This window comes from Acomys russatus, chromosome 2 (assembly GCF_903995435.1).
Source record: "Acomys russatus chromosome 2, mAcoRus1.1, whole genome shotgun sequence".
NCBI lineage: Eukaryota > Metazoa > Chordata > Mammalia > Rodentia > Muridae > Acomys > Acomys russatus.
Window position 1 is genome coordinate 59,963,745 of NC_067138.1, and position 18,624 is coordinate 59,982,368.

The 18,624-nt window shown below is 39.6% G+C and overlaps 1 protein-coding gene and 1 pseudogene across 1 annotated transcript in view; one reads left to right on the plus strand and one right to left on the minus strand.

Moving 5' to 3' along the window:
- The window catches only part of Plppr1 (phospholipid phosphatase related 1), a 269,647-nt gene that overhangs the window by 139,368 nt on the left and 111,655 nt on the right, over window positions 1–18,624 (plus strand). The window contains exon 2 of the mRNA XM_051161956.1: window positions 4,538–4,645. Within this exon, the coding sequence (XP_051017913.1) occupies window positions 4,583–4,645 (63 nt within the window). The 5' untranslated portion in view covers window positions 4,538–4,582. The remainder of the gene's footprint in view (window positions 1–4,537; window positions 4,646–18,624) is intronic.
- Window positions 10,385–11,016, minus strand: LOC127203144 (40S ribosomal protein S8-like; annotated as a pseudogene).

Consider the following 18,624-nt stretch of genomic DNA (forward strand, 5'->3'; position numbering starts at 1 on the left):
TGTAGGGACTTTATCCCAGATAGAGGCCCAAGCAGTAGCCCCTAACCCTCTATTCCATGTCAGAGAGAAACAACCTCTAGTTTCCCTCCCTTTTAAAGCTAGCCATAATCCCACTTTAATTTTAATTTTAACATAGATTCGAGAAGCTTCTAGAAACACCATGCTAAATACTGTAATACATCAGAAAGTGCTGTTGCTATGCTGTGGGCCAGAGATTCTGCCACAAGACGTTGAAAACAATGCCCCCACTTAAAGGGGGTATTTGGCAATGTCTGCAAATAGTTTTGGTCATCAGAACATGGGCGAGGGGACACCTGCCTTCCATGGCATCTTGTATCCTCAGGATATACATAGGCTAAGCACCCAGAAACACCACGATAACCCCCCACATTCTTATAAATCAATGTGGGTTCAAAGTAGAGACTGTGGGGCTTATTCTGAAAGGTGACACTTTTGGTAGCTTTCTTGTTGGCATTTTGAAAAAACCACTATGGCCTTCTTGGCAAAATTAGCTTAATGTACATTCTGACTATACAAAGATGTTGGGATGCTAGGAACAATTTAACTCACATCGAAGTTAGACACAGAAGTTGCTAATACTGATTTCCAAGGCTTCCCCCCCCCCCCCCCGCCCCAAGAGCTTCCCAGACTGGTCAGCTGATGGAATTTTAAACTGCTTGTAAATCAAGATATTTATTCCTGTCTTGTTGTTTCTAAGAACGTCTTCATCCATTTTTAGCATCACTTGATACTGTGTAGCGATAATGTGTAGTTGATTTGTGTGTGTGTGTGTGTGTGTGTGTGTGTGTGTTTTGAGTTTACAACAATTCAGTATGCTTCCCATGAACAAGAGGAAATGGCATGAAAATTTCAGTGGAAATATACCAGAGGACACGGAAGTACGACTCATAATAAGTAACACTTACCTAGAGCTGAAATGCTAATTAACAAGATAGGGTGCTGCCTGTCAATATTAATTCTCCTCCTTTTCTATTATGTTTTCATCTGATATGGAGTTAGCCAATCCTGAGTATGTAGCCTTGAGGTATTCCACGCTTGAGAGTTTGTGCATAATGAGGAGCAAGTATAGAAGTGGAGTGTGGGGACAGCACCCATGTCTCCTTGACTTTCCTATACTGGTCCTGGTGTTGTTCTTAAGCACTCAGAGATAAGTTCAGTGAATTCCTCGCTCTAGAGGCTCTGCTGGGAAACTTCCCTCCCCCTGCCCGGCCTTCTTTCAATCAATCAGAACAACACATCTTTCCCCACATTCATTCCAACTGGGGCTGCATTATTATTACAAGAGCCCAAAGCCATTTTGAATCTGTAAACCTGAACATATTATATACTAAAAGGTTTTCATCCTGCTGCTCAGAGGCTCCCAGATGCTGCCTAGATGGAAGAGGATTCTGGGGTCTGGTTTCAGTGGAGGTCTATGGGAATGCTGGACTTCACACTGCCTCCCCCACCCCCCCAGAAAACCTGCACTTCCTTTTCATCAGACAGCATTGCTGGCATCCTTCCTCCATCTACTGGAGTTAATAAAATCCCAAACTGGATAATAGCCCAGGGATCAGCAAAAGTCCACAGTCAATAAATAAGAATGCCAGCATAATGTATTGTTTAGGATTGCATTTTGAAATAGAAAATAGAAAATATCTTTGAATGTTTTATAGGAATTGAACTATTTGGGGTAGTCTGAGCTGTTTGTTGGTTGGTTGGTTGGTTGTTGGTTGGTTGGTTGGTTGGTTGGTTGGTTGGTTTGAGACAGAGGGTATCTCTGTATAACATCCCTCGCTATTCTGCTTTGTAGATCAGGCTAGCCTCAAACTCGCAGAGATCCAATTGCCTCTGCTTCTTAAGTGCTGGGAGTAAAGGCATACACTGCCACCACGCCCAGTTAGTCTGGACATTTTAGCTATATTGATTCTTTGAATCCATTAATGGGATGTCTTTCCCTTTGTGGGTATCTTCTTCAAGCTCTTTCATGAGTGTTTTGTCATTTTTTTAGCATGAAGGTGTTTAGTCTCCGTGGTTGCACTTAGTCCGAAGTACAAGGATTTAATTGGGGATGAAATTGTTTTCTCACTTGTTTTTCAGATCACTCATTGCTGGTGTAATAGAAATGCAACATGGTTTGGGATGGGGAGGCTTTCTGAGTGTTATGTTCTGTGGTGAAGCATGGGTCATATTTTACTCTAATACCTTTGATTCACTCTTCAAAAGCCATTTCTCCCAGCTGTGTGAACAGCATCCACTCATCCATTAAGCTCAGAACTTGTAGCTATAAAACTTGCACCTTTTTTCTACTCTCAGAAATGGGAAGTATTTCCATGTTGTTCTTTTCATAACCTGAATTAATAAATAAGTTTGTAGATATTTTCATTTGTTCATCGGTGTATTTTTCCTAAAACTTATTTATTTACTATACTTCATCAAAGGTGTTAGTCTTTTCTAAAAATTCCTAATACTTATTTTATCTCCACATTGATTTATATCTTTTACATTTTTAAGTTGCAATTGAAAATCTGGATGAGTATAATAGGGTAATAAATTTCTGTATTTAATGGTCTTTGAAATTAAAGTCTCTAATTAAAATTGTTACATTAGCAAAATGTGCATATAAAATGTATTATTCAAGAGTCTGGAAGAAAATAATTATGAAACGTATATTTATTAAATGACAAGTGTCCAGAATATACAAAGAAAAATTATAACCTGAAAATAATACAGCAAACAAGACAGTCACAAAAGTTTCAAGATTATAATAGACATTTCACAAATGGAAGTGCAATAATGCCTGGTACACACATAGAAACATGACCAGAGTTATCTGTTATCAAAAAATGCAAGTTTAAAACTACAGTGAGGTATTGATTTATACTAGAATCATCATAATTAAGATGGACCACAAAATGTTATATTGAGGATGTGTAGAAATGAGAATGTTCATATATTCATGGTACAAATGTAAAAGGACATAATTATATTAAGACACTATCTCAGTTTTCCATTTTGTTGCTATTTATTAATTTTATGTAAAAATAACTTAAAATATGCGCATCCTGCCTTTGTTTTCCCTAGCACTCTTTATTACTTGGACATGATCAGTTTTAAAATTTTTCATATTTATGACATTGTAGTTAGTCGATGCTAACAGGAGATCACATCTGAATCATAAAGAATGATGAGTAAATTGTAAGATATTTGAAGAAAGCAAAATTAAACAAAACAAGATGTGACTACTAATTCAATGTGTAAAACATAGACACGTGTGCCTTTCTTAATAAAGACAATATTAGTTATTCCTAAATCCCAAATTTGAATGATAAAATAATAGATATATTGTAGATATTATTTCATAGCATATGATGTTCATTTACATTTTTAAAGTTTCCCAAGACTTAAAATTACATATTGAGATTACAAAAATATAAATGATATTTGATTAAAGAAGTTTTTAATTAACAATAGAGAATATGACATCTTAAAATGAAGAGGAAATCTACTTTAAAGCTTTACTTTGTGAGTAGGTAAGGTATGGGAGAACATAATAAAGAGAAATGAGCTAACTGAAGACTTTAGCAGATGTAGTTGATTATTCAAATAGCTCTCAAGTTCCCATGTAACTCGCCATATCAAAATCCCAAGAGCTGTTGGTCCTAATGACATAGAAACAGAGTAAGTGAAAAGCAATGAGTAGCTGGTTAAGGGCATTCAAGACCTGCGGGCAGGATTGTTTGGGACAGAGAATTAAATGTGTCACAGAAAGCTTCTTTTTATCTGAAAGGTCTCCTAAACGTCTAAAATCTCAGCTTCATTCATTTTATTAAGAAAAATCCAAATTAACCTATCTCCTAATAGAAGAATATTTTCAGTTCAAAGCAGGACAGGGATGACCTAATAAAATATTTAAGAGTAATATGCTACTGCCTAGCTCCTCCACTCTGGTAAGTATGGAGAATGGATTATTGCTTTAATGTTTCATGTTGGGGTCATACACACAGGTCAGGGGGCACACAGAAAGATAAGTCAGTGATGTATTAACCTAAAGTAGTTGATGGCTGTGTAGTCACAAGCAAGGGCAAATACTTACAATTCAGAAACAAAGAGAAAGATTAGTGTCTGAAGTAGATGTTGGCCCCAAGGGGAGAGGAAAGGGCAGAGGAAAACAAGCAGACCAAACAGGGTTGTAAACCAGAATTAGACACAGGTAGGAGAATTCCTGACAGGACAACAATAAGAAATGTTTTATTCCAGAAGCTGCTCTGCTGGGTTAAGACACAGTGCAGGGCCTTAAGGAAGAATCTTGTTTGCAAGAGCTGCTTGCATGAGACGTTCCATACCTGGTCTGTTTTCCTCTAAGACTATCCATAGCTGGGATGTATTTAGTTCTGGCTCAACTGTTGTAGATGAATGTTTTGGCTTTGTTTGCACTCAGCCTGCATATCTAGAGGGTAGCTGGCATTTTTGTGTACGTACCTAAGGGACTTCACAACCCACAGTTCTTACACCTTGTAATCTATATCCATTTCAGCCTGGACAGTTTCAGACGGTGGAGGCTCACCACATGATTTGAGAAATGGCCGTCGGAAACAACACTCAACGCAGTTACTCCATCATTCCGTGTTTTATATTTGTGGAGGTGAGTATATTTTTAAAACTATGGACAGGTTGTAATAACAAATGTCACGCTGAGAACATGTGCTCTTTTCTGAAATTACTTAATCTTATGATTGGGTCAAATTTTGATGGCATGAGAATTAATAATTTTTAAAGGATGTTTATTAAATAAGAAACAATATGTAAGAAGGTTTTGAAACCATGTCTTTGGGAGAGAGTCCATTTTTATTCTTCTTTATTTTTCAATGACCCTGTAGATATATTAGTTATGAAAGTAAATGTAGCACTTTAATTAAATTCTTCTTTTAAAAAATCTATATCTTTTCCCAGAAATTCAATAAGGTAGGCCAATGCTTGTAGTCTTTTGCCTCTGGAGTCCATGGATGGAAAAACCACACTTGGCATTTCCACTATGCATTTTTTCCCTGTGATGTTAGAAAAGTTTGTGTGATATATTCCAGTCATGCGTCCCCAAGTTGCTCCAATTTTCTCTTGCATCTGTTCTGCTAGCTTCCAATATCCTACCCCATAGCCCTTTCCTTTATGGAGTATTTGCTATGGAGATGACAAAGATGTGAACATTTAGGAAAATTGGGGTTCATATGGCCAAAAGGCTATTTCCAAAGCTGTCTGAGAGTAAAATCTTGGTTTTCCATCTATATAGTTGGATTGGTATTCTTGAGATAAGCCATCTAAGGGATTATTTTATCATAAATATAAGGCTTAAAATATGAACTTTAAAGGACTGAAAAGTGCCTGAGTATCCATCCAGTCTGGATAACTGTGTGAATAGCTTCACTGTTTCAAGGGCTAGCTGGAACATCTTTTATGCTGTGCATTTTTGTGTTGATTGGGGATTATGTGCATTGATCTATTGGTTATTTGTGAAAACAGGCTCTGAGGCTAAACTACAACCTGTCATAGCAAATGCAGCCATTCAGCAACTGTGAGGGTTTTTTTTCCAATTAGTTTGTTTGATTTTCTTTTGTTTTGGACACAGTTTCCTTTTTGAGTCTAGACTGCCTTGACCTCATGGCAATCCTCCTGCCTTAGCCTTGTGAGTACTGGGATTGTGGGTAAATACGACCACATACTTCCTATTTGTATGTGGCCATACTAGTAACTTTTTATATGCAGCCTATGAATCATAGTGGCTGCATAAGCATAAGGCTATTCTGATCTGTGTATTTTATCTGATGATCATTTTGGGGCAGTTTAGTATTACCTGGCAGTTTAATTTTTGGTTGATATTTGTGAAACAGCTTGCATGCATTACATAATCTGGTGGAGAAAAGGTCAAACATCATATAGAATTAAATAAGCTAAAATTCTGGAAGCATAAATAAAGAGCACATCTCTACAACATGCACACATTACTTTTGACTTACAATGCCATGGACAACATCAGTCAGATAGTAACAACACAGTATATGAATTGTAGATCTTCTTCTTCTTCTTCTTCTTCTTCTTCTTCTTCTTCTTCTTCTTCTTCTTCTTCTTTTTTCTTCTTCTCCTTCTTCCTCCTCCTCCTTCTCTTCCTTCTTGAAATAGATAAAAGGGGTACCTTTTTGCTGCCTATGCAAAATATAGAATATTGTTTGATTTTTTAGTGTTCTCTTTTTTGTTATGAAAAAATAAAATGTATAGGATTCTAGAAGATTCTGGGGAACGACTCACCTGCCATCATCTTTATTCTCCCAGCATACTTTTATTTTAGATTTACCTTCAAATCCAACAAGAATCAAGTTTCAATGTAAGGGACACTTTATTGCTGAAAACTGTACTTTCTGAAGGCCTTTAGCTCTCTAATGTGTGAATGATGACCATGGCTGGTGAAGAAGAAGCTGGAGAGATAAATTCATCCTTCTGTGGCTCCCTTGGTGCTGTCATGAGAATGAATTTAAAAACCTGGGAGAGGAGAAATGGTCCATTCCTTTTCTTGCCGAATTGCCATTCTTATTCTGCACAGGAGTTCATGATGTACCATTACTGCTTCTTCAGAATAGGTGAGGTGGGGGATGGAGGCTGGGGTGGAACTTAGTTGAAAAAGAAGAGAAAAAGAACTGTAAAGTGGCTCCCATGATTCTCATATATTTCATTCATTTAAAAAGTAGATTTTTTAAAAATTTCTTCCAGGCACTGCAACAAAAGTATCAGAAAATGTAGCCCAAATCACTAGATTAAAAGTGTCAATTGCTTCTGGTTCCACTCATTTGCCTGCAAATTTCAAGATTTCCTTGTTTTTAGTATTTGAGTAGTATTTCATTGTATAAATGTACCATAGTTTCTTTATACATTCTTCAGTTGAGGGACATCTAGGTTGTTTCCAGATTCTCCCTATTATGAATAAAGCTGCTATGAACATAGTAGAGCAAATTTCCTTGTTGTGTGGTGGAGCTTCTCTCCAATATATGGCCAGGAGTCCTATAGCTGGATCTTGAGGTAGAACTATTCCCAATTTTCTGAGAATGTGCCAGGTTGATTTCCACAGTAATTGTACAAGTTTTCACTCCCACCAGCAATGGAGAAGTATTCCCTTTTCTCTACATCTTTGCCAGCATGGCCTTACCAGGCCACAGAGGAAGAGAATACAGGCAATCAAGGTGAGACTTAATAAGCTGAGGTCAGATGATAGGGGAGGAGGGTGTTTCCTTTCTGAAGACTGAGGTGATGAGGAAGGAAGCTACTATTGGGATGTAAAGTGAACAAAAAAAAAATTAAGCAATGTCAATTGCATCAATGAATATTTTTTTAATTAAGAAAGATATTAAACACAAGAAAATAAGTCCCCAAACACAGCAAGAACAAAATTTTAAAATTTTCCATATTTGCTTCAATATTTTCCCCAAGAAAAGTAAAATGTTGCTGGTGTGACCAAAGTCTTTCAACACAGAATATGATTCATGTGTACTTTTTATTTTTATACAATGTTATTAAAATATAATTCCTTTTCTGCCATCTAGTCCCTCCCTCCAACTCTTTCCATGCCCCTATTCTCAGATTGATAGCCTTTTCTTCCATGATTATCATACACACACACACACACACACACACACACACACACATGCACGCACGCACCCACAAATATGTAAATACAACCAGATGAGTCCATTTTTGTTGTTTTGCATGGATGGTTTCAGGCTGACTACATTGTACTGAACGCCCAATTAGGGGTTCATCCAATTAGGGGTTTATTCTGGGAGAGAATAAGTCTCCTTCTCTGTAGGTATACTGCCTTCCGAGGCAAAGAACAATTCCTCTGATAAAGGCAGAGGGTTGCATTTGTCTATGTGTGTAAAATTAAATATTTAGAAGGGAGTTCTGTGCCACGTCAATTTAGTTAAACATTCTCTTCAGCCATGGGAGATTTACCGTGTTTATAGTGAATTCTCTCCTGTGGAGTGAGACTTCAACCCAATCAGAGACCAGGTGATTACTTTCATAACAGCCATGCCACAATTGCATCAGTGTGTGCAGCTTGCCTGGCAGGTGGGTACTATAGTCTATAGGGTTTGCATCTAGGCTAAGCCCATTAGTGCCTTTTCTCCAGTGGCAACCTGTATGGTACCATCTGGTTCTATGAAAGCTCACACAGGGAGGAAGCTTTCAGCTTGTCTATATTGATTTCTATACACCTCACATCCAGGTGTGTTGTATCTTCAGAAAATGATCTTACAAATTATTTCCAGTGAATAACCAAGACAAGTGGCCAAAGCATTGTTTTGTGGGCCTGTAGCCCTCCCTGACCTATAGTTACTTAGGAGAGACCAGCACCTGGTGCTGGAGCAGCACTACCCGATATCCATGATTTCATTTTATAGCACATTTCTTTACACCTATTTGTTTTTTAAATTGGATTACATAGTATCAGGTTTCCATTGGGCTATTTGATACACCCTTCATTTCAGCTAACCCTACCTCTGCCTTCATCCCCCATTCCTACTTAAACCTTTCCATTGCAGTATTCCGCTCTGTGCTTTCATATCACTTACATTCTGCCATTGAGGCATTCTCTATCCCTGTGGACTTTTTTCTGGTTCCCTGGCTTCTACAGGCACTCCAGGATAAACATACAAATCTAAAGACTGAAGTAAGGATTCTGACCTGAGAAAGAACATACGGTGTTTATCTTTCTGTGTCTGGATTACCTCAGCATGCTTTTCTAGCTCTGTCCATTTTTCCTGCAAAATCCATGTTTCTGTTGTTCTTTACAGCTTGATGAAATCCCATTGTTTGTATGTACCACGTTTTAATTATCCATTCGTCAGCTGATGGAAATCTAAATGACTTCTGTTTCCTGGGTGTTATTCAGTGATGAGCATGGAGGCTATGGAGTCATTTGGGGATATGGCCGAGACAGGTATAGCTTGGACATACAGTAGTTCCATTTCTAGCTTTGTGTGAACCCCCCACACTGATTTCCACACTGGCTACATAGTGATATTCCCACCAACAGTGACTACAAGTTCCTCTTTCCTCACATCCGTGGCAGCATTTGTCATTTGAGCGACTGATGATACCATTCTGATTGGGGTGAGATGGGGTCTCAAAGTAGTTTTAATCCTTAGTTTACCCATTAGCAGGTTCTTCAGAAGTCACAAATCATAAAGATCTCTAACACTTGTCTGAAGTTGGCTTCGTGTTGTGATAACTAAGGAATGGTGACTTTAGTTGGCGTTGAGTTTACAAGGCTGAAAAAGTCAACACTATTCTGCTCCCTGTTACTCCCTGACTTTATCACTGCTGCTGCGAACTGCCCCAGCATCCTCAACAGGTGATCTGCTTTTTCTTTTCTGTTGATTCTAATATTTGCCCCTTTCCTGGGTGTGCTCCAGTTTCTAAATGTGAATTTCTACTATGATTTGTTTTGTATTTTCAATATAATGACAGAAAGCTATCTCGTCCTGATTAAAATGTGCCCTTGTGGAGGGAGAAAGGAGGAGGAAGGAGGGGGCTCATGAAACTCAAAAAAGAAACAAAAATTGCAAGGCTTCGAAAGTTCTTGAGCAGGGCACAAAGGCCTGTAATCCCAGCACTCAGGAGGCAGAAACAGAAAGATCTTTGTGAGTTCAAGGCCAACCTGGCCTACAAAGTGAGTTCAGGACAGCCTAGGCTTCACAGAGAAACCCTGTCTCAAAACAACAATTCACAAGGCTCACAAAGTCCCTCTTTAAGACTATAAAATCAGGAAAGCAATTTCTGGGAAGGAGAGACGGTCCTGCTGGCTGATACGGATCATGAAGGGAGCTTCAAGCATACAGCTTTCATAACTCATCACCCAGACCTGAGTGGGCTTTTCAGTAATTTAGCTGCCTTTGCATCACTCATTCTCTTGTAAACCCAATAAAGTCACTGACTCATTAAGTTAGAGCGGAGTGGAATAATTTCTTTAATCTGCCATTAATGCCTTCCCTGGGTGAATAGATGTTTGTTCATGCCCTCCCCCAGGAAAAGTCACCCAACAATGGACACCTAGGTAGTATTCTATGTTCTTTTCACTGTGACAGCTTTCTGCATCTCTTACATCTTCCCACTTCTTTCTAAACTTTTCCTCTTTATTCATCTTGTTTCTATTTGACTTATAAAAGTTCTCTGTGGTTTTTAAAAAATATATTTTATTAATTTATTCATATTACATCTCAATTGTTATCCCATCCCTTGTATCCTCCCATTCCTCCCTCCCTCTCTCTCTCTGTGTGTGTGTGTGTGTGTGTGTTTTTATAGAATAGTAAACACCTTTATTATATGAGCCATGAGTGGTTTATTTGCCTTTTCGGGCTTTGATCTTCCTCAGGTAGAACTCCAGCTCCTTGCCCTCCAGCACATAGCCGTCTGCTAGGCCACACTACCCTGGACTTGAGGCAGTACAGGCAAGAATCTTGCCCTGCTGGAACTGCGCCTCCAGAGCCCTGCTGATTTTGGCATTCTTCTTCTTTCTCTCGTTGTGTTTCTCCTGAAATTTCTTTGATCATTTTTGTTTGTTTGTTTAAAATCTCTTCCTCTTTAGGTGTCAGCTTGGCCCCTTTTTGTGGCCCAGGGGCAGTGCATAGTGGGACTTGTACCACTGTCGTACAGTGTGCTATCAATAAGCATGATGCAGTTCTTTACCAGGATCCTGATCCAGACAAACTGGGTGCATTGTAGACAACATCGATGACCTTTGTTTTGCTGGTACAACACTCAGAGCTTCAGGGAAAGTACCCCACATCCAATCTTAGGACATGGTACTTCTTATTGCCTCCTCAGACTTGGACAGTGTGTGTGCGCGTGCACCAGGGCCAATCTTAGTGTTGGCAGCAGGCCAGCCCAGCTCATACTTCCGCTTCTTGTGGCAGAGCTTTCTCTTACCCTGGTCTTCCGGTGCTTGTGCCAGTTGTCCCAAGAGATGCCCATCGCTCGGCGTGAGCTGGAAAGAACTCTGTGAGGTTTATTAAATCTTAATCCCCACACTCAGGAAGCAGAGGCAGGCAGATTGCTCTGAGTTCGAGGCCAGCCTGGTCTACAGAGCGAGTCTAGGACATCAAAGGCTACAGAGAAATCTGGCCTCAAAAATAAATAAATAAATAAATAAATAAGTAGATAGATAGATAGATAGATCTATCTTCCTATCTTATAGTGTTATTTCATAGCTTTGGGCTTTCTTGAGTGTCTTTAATTGTACCGGGTACATTTTACTCTCAGAATCATGAGCTGTGATTAGTCCTCTTATTTGTGTGTCTGCTGCCATAGGTCACAGTAGATAGATTCTTTTAGGGTACATGTGCATATTAGGTTTGAGGAGTAATACTTTGGGGAGAGGTTTTGAATGAATATTACTTTGGTTTTATTATAGGAGCTTCAACTTCCATGGCTCAAAGTCAGAGTACTCTGTCTCTGTGTTCTTCGTGTGCCAGTAGATAGATTCTCGGTATCTTCTTTTTCAAAAGCGAAGAGTAATTTTCCAACACAAGTCCTCATGTCCTATATCAAGGGACACTAAGGCCCAAACCCCAATACTGAAATTGATCTGTAACACTTCTCTGCCCACACGTGGGCCATTGGGGCTTGCTTTTATACACTGCCACTCAGAGTTTCAGGTCCTTTTCTGCTTCAACTTAACCTGTGATTCAACAGAAAGACAGATAAAGAGGAGAGGGAGAGGGGGAGAGAGAGAGAGGGAAAGGAGAAATGTGGGAAAAGAGTTAATTGTAAGTATTTTCTTACTACATTTTATCTATTTTGTTCTATCAATTTATTTTTCTACCAATATTTTTTTTTTGTTTTTCTTTTCTTTTCTACCAATACTTATTTATTTATTTTTCTTTCTTTTTTGTGTGATTTTCCCCAAATACCTTTCTTTTATTACTACATACAGCAGGGAGAACCATGTGACAATCCTGAGTTCTATAAATGTTACATTCGTAGTGGTTTGGCTATTTGTATTTGTCAAGCTTGAAGCAAACATCTTTTCTGTCTTGTTGGGTCTAAACTTCTGAATGAAATTCGATATCTATCCTATCTCAACTCTAATAACTTAACTCCTTTATCTTGATCTAAAAAGACCTTATTCCCCTAACCAATTAAACTTGATTGTAAAACTAAACTGTTTGGCCTTCAATGCCCTTCAGAGACTTGAGGGGGAATAAAAGATTCCTGAGTGAACCAGCAGTGCAGGTTAGCAACTTCCAAAATGAACAAATTGACTGAGACAGTTTACTGCCCGAACAGTCACCCACCACTCTCTATAATGTTGGAGCCTCATCTTCGGCCTTCTGGCCCAATATCTCTGCCAGACTTATTCGCAAGGCAGCAACTATTTAGGACTTGCTTACTCTGTCTTAGCAGAGTGCAGCCTTCAACTCTGCCTGCAACTAAACTGCCCATTTTTAGGCAGAATTCTGTTTGTGGCAGGAGTGAGGACATTTTGCCCAGTGGCTGGTTTGCCACATTTGAATCCATCTCTATAAGGACGCTCTTTGATGCTCATCATCTTCTTTGAGGTCAACAGGGTGTTGTCAGGAGTTAACTTGGCTTGTTGTCAAAGAAACTTTAGGATTATAAAAACAACTTTAAATGCCATATTCTGTGTGTCCCTGAGGCTTTTGAAGATCTTATTTAACTATTTTACCTCATATATCAATAGGCATATCTATCTGTTAGACTAAGGATGTATATTCTTGTACTGGAATCTGAAAAGTATTTGACATGCCCATGTTTTGTATCAATATACTAAATCCTATAGCAATGACTTAGACATAACCTTCATTATAGGTAACAATTAAGGCCTTGAGTTAAGGAGAAGGTTCAATCATCTAGCTTTTGTTCTATCCTCCCTCTATGTTCCTATGTCTCCCTTTCTGTCTTTTCAGCTACTATCTCCTTACCTATGTATGCAAGATAAAGGAAAAAAGAGACATCCCTGAGTTTCACCTAGTTTTTTCTCTGTATAAGAACAAAATGACTTATGACACCTCCTGATGAGAATAAGCATTTGTAGACCAAACAAGCAAACAGAAACCCACTCGACTCCCCTTAGAGGGAATGGGGTATCATTCTTTTAAGGTTTTTCAGAAGGGGCCTCCAAAAATTGGGGAAAATGGTAAATTAAGCAAGCCAGATATTATATTTGTGGTCCAGTTTCTAAATGTCAAGAGATTCCAGGCTCAATAGGAGATTGAAATGGTGGTCCAAATTGGATCAGAAGTTTTCTAGAATGTTGTCTGTGAAGCTGTCCAAATCTGATGGCAACAAAGTCGTCTGGGGCTAGATCTAGGAGGATGCAGGATGTCAGTGTCCATCATGCTGAGAGGAATGAATCCTGTCAGGTCTGATCCAGCATCAGTTTCTAGTTCTTTTGTTCTGAAAACATAATTTCTCACAAGCATTATGTAGTTCTAACATTATAATTGTATGAGGTGTGCAGGATGCACAGAACAATCAGCTAGTTTTCTCTTCACTGTATGAGCCGATGTAAGGCATCTGCAAATCTCCCTTCATGCTGTACTGAGTGGCCTCTAATAATAAGTCACAGAGAATCTGTGGCCAACATGAAGCCTCTCTATGCATTTACATTTGTATCTCTGCCAGTCTCAGAGCTATTCCCATGTAGTGGGATTAGGAATATAAATTACCTGCTTGTTCTGCAGTTTGAATTCTTTACAACCCAATTGCAGCCCCCTCCTTCCTCCCCTCCCAATACCACCCCCTACCTCATGAACTCCCAATCCCATCCCCTATCTCATCCCCTTTCTCTTCTTCCCCTAGTCCTTAGAAAGGGGATCCCTCCTCCCTAAAGTCTGACCTTAGTTTATCTAGTGTCCCCTATACTACATATGACTTCTTCCTCTGTGGCCTGATAGGATCACCCTACACTCATGCCACTCTGTCCAGTCTCCAGCTTTGAATCTATGTAACTGTCCCTATCCCCTGCTGCATGGAGTCTCTCTGAGGACCCATCAATGTTGGGTTAAAATCCACATATAAGTGAGTATATACCATGCATGTCTTTTTGGGTCTGGGTTATATCACTTAGAATGATCATTATAATTCCTATTTATTTATTTTTCAAGATAGGGTTTCTGTGTGTAGCCTTGCCTTTGCTGGACAAGGCTGGGCCTCAAACTCATAGAGTTCTGCCTGCCTTTGCCTCCCTGAGTGCTGGGATTACAGGTGTGTGCCACTATGCCCAGGCCATCAATTTACTAATTCAACAAAAATTTCAGGGTCTAGAGTTTCCCCCAAGGCATTATGTGTTTGCCTTTTTTTAAAAAAAGTTTTTTTCGAGGCAGGGTTTCTCTGCGTAACCTTGGTTGTCCTAGACTCACTTTGTAGACCAGTCTGGCCTCGAACTCACAGAGATCCACCTGCCTCTGCCTCCCAAGTGTGCCAACACACCTGGCAAAGCCAGGATTTCTTAGCCTTGCTGAAATGAATGTATAACACAGGGCGAGGATGAGAGATGCCCACTGACCGTTGATAAACTCCCACATGCATTTTCTCAGTTACTTCTGTGAGCACAGCCTTGGGGCTGGAGATATTTGATTTATTTCTGGAAGTTGGTGAGGAGAATAGAAGCAAACCAAAAATCTATACTTCAAACTTTCCTGGGGAAACAGGAACTCGCTTTGGATTCACTTGTAAAAAGCAGTAGGGAACTGCCTGACAAGTTAGTGAGCAGCATAAAAGGTCTCATGGCGTCACAGCATTGCCCAGGGCAGCTCTGGAACTATCCAAAAATGAGAGGGGAGAATGTTTATAGATTACACGACCATGTGCAGAAAGTAGTGGATGGAACACAGGGAGAGACAGAGCTTTGGGAGGAGAGGAGGGTAGGTTCAGACTAGGATGAAAAGTGGACAAGGCAGGGGATTCTGGCACCCAGGGCCTGGGTGTTGAGCATGCAGAGTGAATCCTTTGTAACCTCCCAGGGCCGGCAGGTTTGTCTCTGACCAGAGGCTCTAACAAGTAGATAATGATCTGAGAGTCTAGAATGTAAAGGTTTTAGCACTAATGAAAGAGTGATCCAGAATCTAAAACTCCAAGATGACCCATTGTGCTGTTTCTGACCAGTAGACTTTAGCTCTTCACTGACTTAATTACAGTAAGTACACAAAAGTAGCAAGTGCTAACTGGACAAAAGATAGAGAAGTCAGAGTAGGAGAAAGAAAATTCATTTTAACAGGAGACATAGGCTTACTCAGCTTTGTTTCTGTGCCTTATAATCAATAATATTGGAGGGGGGAGAGCATCAGGACACAGGACGTATCTGGTGATGGTGGCAGCGGCAGCTGCGCATGCCTTTAATCCAGTGCTCAGAGAGGCAGAGACAAGCAGATCTCTGTGAGTTCAAGGCCAGCCTGGTCTACAAAGCAAGTCCAGGACAGCCAGGCTACACACAGAAACTCTATCTCAAAACAAAACATAACAGACCAGAAAAGAAAAGAAAAAAGGAAGGAAGGAAAAGACACATAACTTAGAATATGACAGTTAAAAAAAAAAAACTAGCAGAGGAATCAGGAGTCTTTCCGAATTCTATGTCTTTGTTCTTTGTGCTCTTTGGTGCCCTCCCCCTTTCTGCTTCCTGCTTTCTTTATCTTGCCTTTATCTGTTATCTGTGCCACACATTTCATACTTGAGAATCTACAGGAAGAGGATTTCTCTAAGGGAAGATCCTCAAATTGGCATCTCAATGAACAATAACAGTGTGTGCTGTTTGTGCTCTCCCGTGCCCCTTTCAAAAAAATAGACATCTGTTTTTCTCCACATACAAATAGATTCCTCCAAGGACAGTTTTACTGCATTTGCTGTAAAATCGTGACGACACTGTGCCATCAAATTTCTTTCAAATGTGTTTGTGCTAAGACCAAAACTCTATATGGAGCCATGCTTCCTAAGAAAGCTAGAAACCTTTACATAATTCATCCAGTCAAAGCTTGACATGTATGCATGAGAGAGGGTTTTTTTTTTTTTTTTCCATTTTGGTCATTGATTGTACCTGCAACTTTTATTGCCTGTGTTTGACAACTCATTTCTCTCAAATTGAACTTACCAGATGATGATGATAACTCATCCTGAGGATAAGTGATATGTATTCAGCAAGAACTTGATAATTCTGAGTATATTTCTTTAAGGAGAAAGGGAAGGAACACCACATCACTTTTGAACGTCAACTGCCATCAATGCCTCTGTTGTCTTTTTTTCTTTTTTTTTTTTTTCTTTATAGCCTTGGCTGTTTTGGACTTGCTTTGTAGACCAGGCTGGCCCCAAATTCACAGAGATCTGCTGCCTCTGCCTCCCTAAGTGCTGGATTTACAGACATGTGCAGCCATGTTCTGCTGCCTCTATTGTCTCAAGCCTCTGGTTTTGCAAGAAAGGTGCCTCCTCACCTTCTGCCTGAGGTTGCCTGACATTGCCTGAGGTTGCAGTTGCTTAAATTTGGCTGTGTTAACTATCTGTGTCTGAGGCTCACATTCTGGCTCTCTAAGATTTTTAAACCTAATTCATATTGAAAAATCTTGTCTCCAATTTTTAATAAAAACTTACTAGTTCCTGATTATAGGAAAGTATAAAAAACCTTATCCTCATCTATTATATAATGGGAAAATATAAGTTGTTGTGAAGCTTTCTGGCTTCAAGTGATGGCTCTGTCATTGGTTGCTGATATAAGCTTGAGTTTGTCCTTTAAGATTTCAATTACTTTGTTAAATAGAAAGAAATAGAACTGCATCATGGGAGCTTTTGAAAAATTAATGAGGTGAGCACTCTTGCTAAGTAATACATACTTGACAAGAATAATATTAAAGTAGCAGTTTTGACACGAAGATAAAAGTAAGGCAACTATACACTTGGGCCTGTGTGCACCTGCACACACACACACATACATACACACACACACAGACACACGCACACGCACGCATGCATGCATGCACACACGCACGCACACAACAAACACTGACAGAAAAGACAGTCTCTGGGTAGTTTAATACCCTGATGTATGAACCTTTGTGGCATAAATGGTTTTAGGAAGAAACTTCAAGAGTTTACTAAATAACAGGGCAACAAAATGGTGTGACTTTTAAGTTACAATGACAAATATTAACGATAAAACTTTTTCTCCTGTATTTTCCTGTGAAAACATCATTTGAGTGGTGTTTTCAGTGCAATCAATATTCAGGTGTCCATTTTTGTAAGTATCAAGGCTCCCAGGCTAGTATTAAAACGACGGGATGCTATCCTTGTCTTCAGATCTTTTCCAGGTGAGAGAAAGCTCCTCTGCTTCTCAGCACTGAGTTTTTCGAAGCAGGATACACAGGGCGCCAGGTCACATTTAAAATACACATTCACAAAGTAAAGGTTGGGGGCTAGCGATGATCTTGTCCTGAATGCCGAGGGACCATGAAAGGAGGACACAGGTTTGGAGTGAGTCAGTTAATGTGACCCTAAGTCACAGACATGGGGTTGGGAATCCACCCCCCCACCCACGCCTGCTTTCCTGCCTGCCCATGCTACCTTCTCCTCCTGCTTCCCTCAGTGGTCAGGTCTGCTTCCTGCAGTGTGCACTTTCAAAGACAATCAAGACCCAACTCAACTCTTGGGGAAAGTACATGTTCCTACAAATTATATTAAAAATGTATGCAGCCTCACGTGTAATGTAGAGGAGGGTGGGGAAGGAATGAGCAGGCTAAGAGCACCTGTGCTCTTGTCAACATGTCAATAAAACAAACAGTTCCCTTCAGACATCTCCGCTCCTCCCAATCTACAGATACTGCTGTTCTATCACCAAATGCATCATTTCGGAAATCCGATACGACTTTAAAACTGGATGTTTAAAACATCAGTAGGACAATATCAATCCTTGTAACAGAAATTGGTCTTCATATTTTAAGTTTCCGATGAAAAAAAATCTGAAGTACAGAGAAGCCAGTTGGCTTGCCCAAGGCAACACAGCTAATGATATTAAAGTTAGGAGTTTTACAATATAAAATAAAACATTCTTTGATCTCACTGTGTATGTCTGGACATCACTATTATGCTGAACAGGTGAACTTTCTCCAGTGGAGAATTAATTAAAATCGTGGTTCTCAACCGATGGGTTGCAACCCCACATGGGTCACATAGCAGATATATGCATAGCAGATGTTTACGTTACAATTCATTACAGTAGCAACATTACCGTTGTGAAGTAGCAATGAAATACTTTTATGGTTGAGGTCACCACAATCTATGGAACTGTACTGAAGGGTCACAGCATTAGGAAGCACTGGATTAGAGAAAGGAAGTCATTGTTTATGTGTTGCGGCTAGAAATGGAGACACACAGAACTGCAGAAATGTAAAGCTCTCCTCCTAGAGCCTCTCTTCTTTGAAGACCCTAGAGAACATTTTTACATTTTGATCCAGATAGATTTTTTTAACTACCTAGAGCTCTTTGGGAAATCATTTGGTTTGATGGAGATTTATATTGACTGATGAGACTCAGAAAACGCTGTCAGCTCTAATTGGTATTAAATAACTTCTTTCTAAA